The sequence below is a fragment of the Echiichthys vipera genome (assembly GCF_963691815.1).
Source record: "Echiichthys vipera genome assembly, chromosome: 14".
Taxonomy (NCBI): Eukaryota; Metazoa; Chordata; class Actinopteri; order Perciformes; family Trachinidae; genus Echiichthys; species Echiichthys vipera.
Window position 1 is genome coordinate 10,197,659 of NC_139839.1, and position 12,082 is coordinate 10,209,740.

At 42.7% G+C, this 12,082-nt stretch overlaps 1 protein-coding gene across 1 annotated transcript; it reads right to left on the minus strand.

The window, feature by feature from the left end:
• Positions 1-953: 953 nt before the first annotated feature.
• Positions 954-5,496, minus strand: spry4 (sprouty homolog 4). Its single transcript, XM_083927111.1, has 2 exons — positions 5,341-5,496; positions 954-2,931 (listed from the first exon to the last, which is right to left on the minus strand). The coding sequence occupies exon 2, from the start codon at positions 2,878-2,880 to the stop codon at positions 1,735-1,737; it is 1,146 nt and encodes a 381-aa protein (XP_083783237.1). The 5' UTR covers positions 2,881-2,931; positions 5,341-5,496; the 3' UTR covers positions 954-1,734.
• Between the last annotated feature and the right edge of the window lie 6,586 nt (positions 5,497-12,082).

Consider the following 12,082-nt stretch of genomic DNA (forward strand, 5'->3'; position numbering starts at 1 on the left):
GTTAGACGACCTAATGGAAGTTAAGGGTTCAACATGAAAGATAGGTGTAAATGGAGCAATAAAGACAGTATATGCCTTTATGACAACCAGAAAAGGCCATCCGTATTAAAGGGCAGCATGCCTTTAAGAACCAACTGCCATCAACTCCATTTGGCAAGAGTGCATAACAACTGTGATCACTCAACAAGCTACTGTACGCTAGCTTCCTTTGGCAAAGTCCTAAGAACATCATGCAAGCCACAAAAATAGACTTTCAGAATAAAAGACAGACTATATGACTAACGCAGCTATGCAGCATAATGATTAGAATTTAATGAAGACACTGTGTGTAGAGGGGGGCTGGGGGTGTGTGGACTAAATGTAGTGTACGATAGCTGAGGTGGTTAATACTGTGCTTTAGTACATCCTTTAAGGGGTATGTGTCCTAAAAAGTTTGTGCAAGTGGCAGGTTTAATTTTGACAAAGGCTGACTAGATACAAACACAACATTAACTCTGCTATGCCTTCTCTCCCCCCTCTTCACTCTCTGTCACTTGCAACCCCTCTCCTCCGGAATCATTATTTTCTGGCCAGTTTGTCTCTCACTTAGCTTACTTGTTTTAAATTATTCACTATTGCCTTTTTGCCCCTAAATGTTTCTTTGCCGTCTTGTGCAAAGAGGAAGTAGACCAGGCTCTTAGGCAGTTTAGAAATCAACATGCTGTAGGCCAAGTTCTAGAGAGGATTACTGAAACAGTCCCTGAGAAGGTTGGGTGTACTTTTTTTTACACATTTCTCTACGACACATTGACTTCTAGCATGGTGGGTAACCATTAGACTGGAGCATGCAGGTCATGACATGCATTACCTCTGAGGTGATTGGTGAACAGCATTCAAAATCTTATAGCATCTCTGCCCCCCCCCCCCCCCCCAATAGGAAACACACTAAAGTGATTATCTCTCTCTCTCTCACTTGCGGTACAACTGCTTATGCACAATACTCAGTGAGAATGATGGGGAATTAATATTATTTTAAAGGCTCAAAGTTTGTTTTTACCGCTCCTCTGTGGAGATTAAAACCAAGCTAGCACATTTAAGCTAAAAGAGGAAATATGGTGAGGCTAAAAGATGGTGATCCTCATAATAGTTGAGAGAGTAAGTAAGTGGTGGTTTCACTCTTGCAGTGCCCTTTCATAAAACCCCAGTATAGGTAATCACTTGTTTTCGTGTTTGTTCAGAAAGAGGGACACTGGGCTGTGCTTTTGGGGGTTGGGAGGAGGGTGTGTACAGATATTTATCTCCATCAAATAACTTTCATGTTATCCAAGGATCAGCAACCAGCTTCTGGTTAGTTACCGTTAGAAATTAGCTGAGAAATTCAGAGCAGCAGAGAGGTACAATGACTTTGTGCCTTCAGCCATCTTTGCAAAACAATACAAACACCAGTCCCACAATCTAGTCTCTTTTTCTTCTTCTTCTTATTTCACTCTCACAGACAAAAACATTTCTGAGGGCCTGCTTGCTATTCATACTAGCCAACTTCCTCAGATCAGGCCCCATTTGATCATCCACCCTATCAAACATAGGCCGAGAAGCCATTTAAGTACCTTTGTTTTACATAAGTCACCTTCCAGCAGATTAATGGGGTAGTTTAAGGGGTTGGTGTTGGATTGTCCTATCCATAGAGAGCAAGCAAGTACTGTGTGGTCCTGTCCATTTGTTAGCGAGGCCACCACTAGCCAGTCTGGTCCACTATCATGACCCCTGCTGCTGCTTCTCTAGCGTCCCAACTTTTGCTTCCACACCTTCGTTTTTACACACAGGGGCACTCACGCCGCCCTGTGAGTTCTTGCAGCGGCAGCCAGGCCTGCTAACATTGTCGTAACACTTCTGTCCCAGTTTGGCCAGGCCTGTCGCTGGCAGGTAGCAGACCAGGCAAGGCAGGACAACTGAAAGGGCAGCCATGAAGGACCAGCGTGCGCAACAGTTAGCCTGGGAGCATGAGCAGGGCTTGTCGGCGCAGGAGCCCTCGTCGTCCTCATCCTCGGTGCAGTGGTAGAAGATACCTTTGACCAGGCACATGCAGGTGGCTGTATCCACCAGGCTCTGAGCAGAGCACAGGCACTCCTGGTTGCAGACCCAGCAAGAGGGTAGGGTTCGGGGAAGCGTACACTCCGTGCATCGGCACTTCCCACAGTGCTCGCAGAGAACGAGGTGCTTCTTCTCGGCTGGGGAGGAAGGAATCAGCGCCAACCCCTGCTGGCCTCCAGTGGTGCACACACCTCCTGTGGGCATCTTTGCAGACTTGAGGTCCAGCGATTTAGAGGAGGAGCAGGATGATGCAGAGGAAGAGGAGGTGAGGACTTTAGATTCAGAGGAAGTGAAGCAGCCCGGAGTTCGGGCTGTGATTGTGTTGACTGGGCCCTGGTTAGGGTGCAGGTTTGGGTGGTGGTCCACCGTTGGGGTGGGTGCAGCATGGTCAAGCAGCCTCTGATCAGATGATGTGCTGCTGCTGCTGCTGATAGAGCTGGGCCTCCCACTAAAAGAAATCCAAGGGTGGGTGGTGATATCCTGGTGAGGGTGGGGTTCGCACCTGCCCTGCTGGTGGTGCTGGTGTTGATGATTGTGATGATGGTTGTGGTTTGCCCCCAGGAAGGCCTCCTGATTCTGACCAAGCCAGGTGATTCTTCGGTTCACAGACTTTTGGCTCGGGGGCTGCTGGGAGACGACAGCTGGGCTGTCGATGTAGTCGTTCTCCACATGCGAGGACTTTATCTGGTCGATGGGGTAGATGGTGAGAGGGTGCTGCAGGCGACCGTAGGGCACTCGGCTGTCCAGCAGGGGCTGGGATATGATGGAGGAGGACACTCCGGGGATGTGGTGGGGAACCCTGGACTCCATGTGTAGGCTGGTGCCTTGCACGTCTTCACTCTAAAGCAGCATTTAGCAAAACTGCAGAGACAGATAGAAGAGACAAAGTTATGACTGGCTGAATGTGCTGTTGTTTAAGTTCTTGCTCTTTTACCCCTTTGATCATCTTTTTTTCTTAACACCTTATCTTAAGCCACAAAGAAAGCAAAGTGCTTTATGGATAAAGGGTGAAAGGGAAAAATAACATTGTGATAAACTAAACTGAGTTAATTTGTCACAACATTGTCCAAAGAATGAAAGTCAAGTTAACTATAAACAGAGTATCAATAGGTGCCTTCCTCGATTTGTCTTTAACTAAATCAAGGTCAAAACCCTTAGTTTATTTGACATGATATTAAGAGAAAACATACTTTGCATATTTTTAGCCTCATATTTAACCACGTTAATGAGTTTCAACTAAAACTGCATTGCCTACATTACTTTTCTGTATGACTGTAATAAATCATACAATGACTATCTAAAATAGATCACTATATTTCAAATCAACACCCCAGACAGCATATAAAACTGACTAAGATTACAAGTAGTTTACTTCACCAAAGACAGATATTAAATCTTTAAAACCAGAGCATTTCGGTAACTCAACGGAAATCTCTTCCAAGGCCGGATCTCTGCAATATTCTAAATGTCGAGTTTCCAAACGATCTTGATCTTTAGACTGAATACCAACAGGGTTTCAAACCTCCTCTATTCTAACTTTGACATTAGAACAATAGAAGTTGGGCTCTCACTGCCTCCCTTCCAAAGAGGAGGGAGCACCAGAGAGCAGGGCTTGCATGCAAAAGACTCAAAGATGCAAAACAAGGCAGAGCAAAGAGAGAAGGTTGCCAGAAAAGGGACTTCAACAAAGCCAAAATGGATACAAGAGGCAAAGGAAAATAGGTCTATTGAATCACACATTGGTATGACTGTAATGTATTTTATTGTAAATCTGTCTTCATAAATATCTTTATGCGAAAACACACACATTCGAATCAGAGAAAATCTGGCAATTTGTGAATGGATCTGATTTTGTGAACTGCAGGTTTTTGTGAATGAAAGCTGCTGGTTGCACACGATGTTGCGAGCATGAATCAGTGCGCTCCAATCACGATGAACCTGAATGAAATAGGTGTCATCATTCATTTAATCGATGAACGCTCGAGAGCCGACAAAGACCTAACCTACTTTACAGAGAAGAAAAAGAGGACTGAAGACGACGCAGCACAACCGACATTTCCACTGACCCACATCGGTGGTGTTTTGTAAGCCTATTGTAAAAAAAAAAAAAAACAGCCCATAAGAAGCATTATGCTGTTGATAATTCCTGCATTTCCCCAATGCTCGTGTTGTTCTTTATTAATGCTGATTGATGATTAATTTTAGGTACAAATGTATCGACACAGCTCTGCTTGACCGTCAGCTCGTGTTATTCCCCTTTTCCTCGGATTTGCAAAAGCCTGGTTGAGAGACCTGTTGCGACATTTCTGGCACCGACTCAAGCGCTTGTGATCGTCAAATCTAGACCATTATGAGCTCCAAGCCCGAACAGTGCGTGTTCAAGTGCGTGTGCATGTGTGTGTGTGCGCGTCCCTCCCTTCAATATGTGAATGGACTGAGTCATAAAAACCGGAGGCGGCCGTTCGGCATACTCAAATAGCATGTTTATATAGGCATTGTAAACACGTATGCAACACCTCGCACGTATTATCTGTACATTGACAAAATATGACACGGATTAAAAAAAAAAACGGTTGGTAGCTACACAGTGTGCCTCCAGACTGACGGATGGTAGTTTCAATCGGCGGTGGTTAAACGCGTAGTTTGATGCGTAAACCTGGACGTTATCGCTCTTGGCAAACAAAATAAGCTGATTAAAGGCCAATTTTTTATATATATTTTAGGAAAGTAGCCGATAAGATGAAAAATATAATGGCAAAAACACCTGACACAACTGACATGGTGCACCAACCAGGCGGTCGCTGCAGCGAGAACGAGACACGCAACCGAACCGCCCGAGAGCTTCAGAGTGGACGGAGATTTAGACACAGATGGAAACGTGGATCTGTTCCGCTCTCTTTTATCGTGGCAGTGGCATTAAATGATGATATGAATAGCGACTCTTTAAATGATGAAACCTGCTGTCCAGAAGCGGCATTTCGAAAAAGTTACGTTTTAAAAACGCGACAGTGTTTCCCCTCTCAGCGCCTTCAACAATGATTTTCGTATGATATCGGTGGTTAAATATTGACTCAAAGTGCAAATACGGGGCGGCGAAACAGCTTGTTGCAAAATAGAGTTTGCAAGAGCGTGTTCCTGCCTGAGATCCAGTAGATTGTGAGGGACAGTCAAGTGTAGCCAGTGACGGGACTGGATAGTCGGTTTTTGCAGCCACACGCTCACAAGTTACAATCCTTTAACGATGACAAAACACCAGAGGTGATCACTTACTGTGGTTTCAGGATAAAATTCTCATTTCTTTTTTTTCTGCACGTTTTGGTCCAGTCCAAGCGAGTGAGTAAGTAGCTCCCCAAATGTTGAATAAAGATAAGTCCAAATGTTAGGAAATATTATGGAGCAAGGTAATGCGAAAGGAGAGCGGGTCCTATGCACTATTCTCCACTCGCCGGTGCGTAAAAGACGACTGCGGTTGTGGACGCAGAGCTTTGGGTATGATGTTGCAACCACCGAGGGGGAGGGAAGTGAGTTTTTATGAATGGGAGGGTAGAGGAAAGGGAAGGGACGGCACTGCGCAGATGCCTCGGTCTTTTCTCTTTTTTTTTGTGAATGGGAGGGCAGAGCGACTCGGGAGGGCTGAAATGCGGAGGTTACATTTTTATGAATGGGGAGGACTCCGAATGGCATTGCGCAGGCGCGATGCCGAGATTTTTATGAATGGGAAGAAATTGCGAATGAGGTGTGTGAGAGATAGAGAGAGAGTGTGAGAGGGAGAGAGGGAGAGAGAGAGAGGGAAGGAAGGGGGCGAGGGATAGAGGAGGTGGGGGTTTTTGGTCACAAGGGCAATGTCAGGCCTGATTTACATAAAGAGTCGTCTCATGGCTATGGTGCCATGCACACGCTTTATTTTTGCCTGTTAATTTATTTATCTATGCAGCTCGCGCTTCCTGCAACATATTAAAAAACGTTATTATGGTGTCTTTGTGTATCAGACTAGAGGAGGGGGAGAACGAGATGTGAGGGGGCTAAATTTGCAAAGAATTAATTTCTTTATTTCATTGCTGGCAAATCCGATCTCTAATATTCTTTTGATTTTGATACATGAGACCAAATTAAACCTTCTAATGAAAGGCATTTAGATACAGTAATGTTCTACATGTTTCGAAACAAAGCATCCCAGCAAAGCCATACATCTGCAGGAATGTTTGACTGACAGAATAGCATGAAGTATGTTTTCTATTTTAACTAAGATATCAACATGCCTCAGCTCGATCAGGGTAAATAATTGTCGCTTCCCTTGTGTTTCTGTTCCATCTAAAGCTCTCTATTGCGATCAAGGACGTGCCCTTCCTTCCTCTGCAACAATGTGAGAGGTATGACTACAGCTTCTAGTGTAAAAAAAAATAAAAGCAGGAGGAGAAGGAGGAGGGGGAGGAGAAGGGTGGTGGTGGTGGTGGTGGTGGAGGGGGGAGGGGAGGGGGTATAACGCCTACTCTGAAACGCAAACCAGCATGAGGGCAGGCAGGATTCACAAAAGGACAGGATGTTGTTGATTTGTACCGAAACCACACGGAGGAAATGAGTGTGAATTTCCTTTCTCTCTGTCATCCCTGTGTGTGTGTGTGTGTTGCCCCTCACCCCCTCACCCCCTCTCCTCCCTCCTCAGCTTGGGGCTTTTTACCAGTCAAAGGTTAACAGTTGCTCTATTATCCGTTTGCACACATCACCATGGCGACCACTACACCTCCAAATTGGGATGATTGTCCTGGAGAAAGCTAGAGGCATCCAAGGGAAGGAACTCATGTATTTTTAGATATGATGTACCTTTTTTTTTTTGCATTTGGCTGATTCAGCAATAGGCTAATAGATAACTGTCAAAATACCATCCAGTAAAACATATTATGGCATTATTTTCCCTTTGATATTATTTTAATACAAGCCTGCAGGGATTTATGACTGGACAGCTCGACATGTATGACCTTATCATACAAGCAGTATTTTATTTACCTCTTTTTGTACAATTTAAATAGCTTAATGTTTCATTATTAATATTATATATTCATAAAGATATTAAAAACACAACCGTTAAGAATTAAAACTAAGCCAGAGGGTGTTGTATGTGCTTATTTTAAGCCATTTGAGTCAAATTTGTGATTTTGGGCTATTTAAATATAGACTTAACTTTATGTATACAGCAGTATTTTTACACAACACATGAACAATATAAATAAAATAATACATTTGAATGGGTATATAAATAAGCTCTAATGGAGACTGGTAAGGTTATTACATTGCATGTTCGTTCTACCAAACAGTGTCTTGTGGTAAATATTTTAGCCGTGCACGCTACTAAATACTATCAGTCATTACAGTGTTACAAAACAGCTTTGTAAAAACAAGACGATATGCAGACCTCTTAAAAAGCTATACGTGCTTTTTCGTTCTGTTTGCAGGCATCTTTTCAATAAAAAGTAACTCATCTCATTTCATCTTCAACCGCTTATCCGGGGTCGGGTCGCGGATAAAAAGTACCCTTCAATAAAAAGTAACTCAAATAAGCAATTTTAAAGATATGTTATAAGAGAATGGAAGCCTTCACAATAGACCAACAAATATTTAAATCTCACATGGAAACCTCTCCTTTCTTGCTCTCACATTTTTATTGTCTCTCTCTCTCTCATACACACACAGGGATGCAAAAAGACACATACTGTAGATACTTGTAGATTGCTGTGCGCAGCTGTGTGGCTTGCAGGCATGGCCCACATGAAGTGCTTGTTGGATTGTAGATTTCTTGTCGGTGTGATCATCCAGGCATACATGCACGGAAGGGAAGGCCTAGATTTCTCTCCAGAGTCTTCCCTCCCAGCCTTCCTTCCTGCCACATCTGCTGGCTACTGCTGTGAGCTTGATCTTTCTAATGGACAGCCCCATCTGCTTCAACAAAAGTATGACATAATCGATGGCACAACAAAAAACATTTGCTTTGTTTTTATTCAATTTTTTTTTATTACTAAAATCAACAACTGTTTTTCTTTATCTAGACTTATCTCCAGGCATTTCTGTTTTCATCAACTTGCGATGTCAATGTCTATCACTTGCTGTGTTTCACTAATCTATTGGTGTTTGTCAGTCTTGTATTTCCTGACTGCTCCTGAGACACAATAACTTGAGAAAAGCTGGTAATTGTTTAATGCGTGTGTATTTGTGAGTGTGAGTGCTTAAATGCAAATCACAGTAGCTCAACAGAGTTCTCACAGTTTACATCAAAAGCTTCCTGTTTCAGGTAAGCCATCATTTACTTCGTCCACCCCCCTCTTGACACTTCACAATATGCATCTCTCACCAATTAACATGTGTGGGGCTTTGAATGCAGTGTGGTTTCTAGAGTGCTTTCGAAGTGCATTTCACACCAGGTCACCATGTCTTCACTGACGTAAAATAAAATCCCGAAGAGTAACATTTAGAAGTGATGATAAAACACAAACAGACTCTTATATGTCTCATAAAAGAGGAGGTGCTGGTTTATGGGATTGAATAACAGCAACATATAGGCCTTATTGTACAATTCTAAATCATGTTTCTGGAACAGGTGTGTAGTAGAGTTTTTCATTAATATGCTGCAACAAAAGTTATTTTAAAGGTCCTAGCTTAAAATTATAGTAGCAGTAAAAAATAGCTGTGTTTAAGATTAAATACAGACATTTGAAAAACAGTTGCGGCCCCACAGAAAGGTTCTGTCTGTGAGTTGGCAAGTCTGCTTTGCTTGCTTCCTGTAAATATTTGTGTTGTTAAGGAACATTGAGCAATCCTATTCTACCTTCTAGCTGTGAGCACTGGTTCTCTGGTGCATTCAGAAAGGGGACTACTCGTACATGTCACAACAACTCTGCTTGCTCATGGTGATATTCTTTGTGTCAAATTTACAAAAGGATGTTGATGCAAAAACTGATTAAAGGGAAATTATTTATTGTTTATACTAAAACAGATCACTCAGTTTCCTCAAATTGGTCTGACGGTTTCACTGTCAGCCACACCGACAGAAGTCTCTCCAGAAACGTTGTCAACATGCCCACTCACTGATTCAGACATTTCCTTAGATAATTTCAGGTTTGCAGTGTGAAAGGGGCTTTAGTTAGTGAAAGGGTTGAAAAAAAAGAGTTAGTAAAAGTAATGGATGAAAAGTTGAAATAGTTAAGTATAACTAAATGTTTGAAATTGTTAACTATAGTCAGCTAAAGGCCCAGGCACACTATACTGACATCAAAGAACTAACAATGACAAAGGCCAACTTTTGTGTCACCTTAGGTCGCCAGTCTCAGCCAAAAAGTTGCACTCAAACACATAGCAAAGACTACAGCTAACGACCAATTAGCACATAAGTTCTGCGCCTGCGTGAGAGAAAATAACTCTCTCGGCGGTAGTCTGTATTCATTATTCAAAATGGGAAACTGAAATACCTACAAGATGGATTCAAGACGCTGGTTAGCCAGCTAGCACATTAACAACAAGCCAATTCAGTATGCCTGTATGGGCTGACTAGTGCCAATGGTGCCACTGCAAAAATAAAAACAACAGATGCTCCCTGACGGCTGACTGCCGGCGTGTTGTATCACAGCCTTCAAGGCTATGGATAAATGGTTGAAATAGTTAATGGATTGCAGTTGTATATTAGCTTATATCAGCTATAATGGAAACTTTACTAAAGCAACCAAACACTGACAATGGGATCAATATTCACTTATATGTAAATAATAGTGTTAAATAGCATCCAGAACCTATTTTTAACATGACGGGTGGAAAAGATGAAGGGGTTGAGCTGAAAATGGCTGTGGGGGTTGTGGACCACTGCAGCAGAGTACATCAACGGCACTTTAAAAAAAATGTTTTTGTAAAGTGTTCCCGTTAGGGCGGGTTTTTCTTTTAAACAGTAGTGTAGGCTTAGGGCCAAGAGTAACAGAATTAGCAAATGTAATGACGTGTTTTAACCTACAGTAATGCTCAAACTGAGCAAGCTGAGAGCGGCATTGTAGAAAACTCTATAGTTTGTCTACAGTAAGAGGCGTATCTGGACCAGGTAGCTTCAACTCCTCAAATATTGACTTCCTTCCTCACTGCCCGCCTGGTCAGGAGGTATGTTTGTGTGCTTTGGAGTCAGGAGAGGTGTGTGGTAAGAGAAGTAGGAAGGGGGGGTGGGGGTGCATGTGAGTGTGGTTGTATGAGTCTGTGTGTCCACATCCATCAAAATAAAGAGTTTGATGACTTTGGCCTGCCCTCATTGCACCATAATAGGATACATTAGACCTAATTCACTTAGGGCGTGATCACATTATCCTTTTGGCCGCGGCCAAAACCGGTTTTTCAGCTAAAGTCTAGTACCTTTAAGTAGTGTGAGCGCACCCGCTCCGCGCTCAACTGGGGCCAGCTGGGCCGCCACGGCCCGCTTGAAATAGGTGGGCTTTAGCGGAGCCGTTTGCACATGTACGAGCACGAGCGTGCGCACGTGTACGCGCACGAGCACGAGCCCTACGGCAGTAGCGTTATGTCCGCCTGTTCGGACATGTAAATAGAAGGACGGACCATGCGCGGACATTTAACAACAACAACAATGGCGGTGAAAGGTTCATGTTGGTGTGATGCGGAGGTGGAGTGTTTACTGCAGATTTGGTCGGATGAAAATATTCAAAAACAGTCGACAAGACGCACAAAAACTGTCTGTGGAAAGATTTGTAAACAAAGCCACACACACGCGATCAATGCCTGTGACGTGTTACGGCTTGAAGGCGTATGGACAGCAAGAAGTATTGGCCGAGGCCCTGGTAGTGTGAGTACAAACGGGGCTGGGGCGCGGGGGGGAGAGGGAGGGGGGACAAGTACCCTAAAGTCCGGGTCTCGGTCCGGGAGGATAGTGTGAGCGCGCCCTTAGAGTCATTAGAGAGCTTCAAAATTCCTGTAAAGGAATAACAACAGGCCAAACGAGCTACACTGGCTCAGCTGCCTTGTTTTTCTTTATTTTTTGGTTGTTTTAAAACAATATACTACCATTTTATTAATTCTAATGACATGCATTTGGAGACTTATGTAATTGTTGATACTAAATGCACCAGTTTCACCTCATTATCTATTACCAATCTACGATAGGTTTGTTAATCTGCTTTAAAGTCACGTTACAGTGAATAAAATGTTGGTGGAACAATACGGATGTATCAAAACAGAGATCTATTTTCAGTATGTGCTAAAATAACCTCATGATCCTTGTCTGAAGTCTGTTATGTCTTCACTGTCTTTGATAATGTTTATTTGCTCCCTTGAAATGAGAAAATAAACAATTTCTTGTCAGAAATATGTTTTTTCTGTACTTTAATAATAATTAATTGAAAATGTTTATCAGTGTATACACAAGAAACACATTTAAACTTATCAGTGACATCACCAGAATTAAAATATTTCTACTTTACCAACAAAAGAGTTGCTTGATTTGGGGTTATAGTCAGCTCTTACACAACCTTATTCCACATTTGTTTAAAAAAAGCTTTTGCATGAGCATAGGACATTTTGAAAGCAAATCAGACCAGTAATTTGACATGCTACGCAGGAGGAAATGGGTTTTGTGGCTCCAGATAGTCACACCCATTGTTCGAAAAGCACTAGTCCTTCAGCAGCGGTCTGTCTAGATCAGCAGTGAGCCCGTCATTGCTTTTTTTTCTAGGCAGCCATCCCAGGAAATATGGCCTCACCTGGTCTGGGTTGGTCATACTTTATACTTCAGACAACGTCGAGTAGCATATGCCATTTGGCAGAAGCTAAAGTAGCTTTTATCAATGAGTGTAGGCCCTCAACATAACTGGTAATGGTCTACAGAGCCCTGTTAAGAAGAATGCCTGCTGAAAAGATTACTGCTGTCAAGTGGGGAGAAAACTATATTTTATTTGGTGAAATTATAAAAAAAATCCTCAGTTAATTTATGCTTGTACATGTGAAAAATGCTTGGAAATGAACTAAATGTGAAATTAAA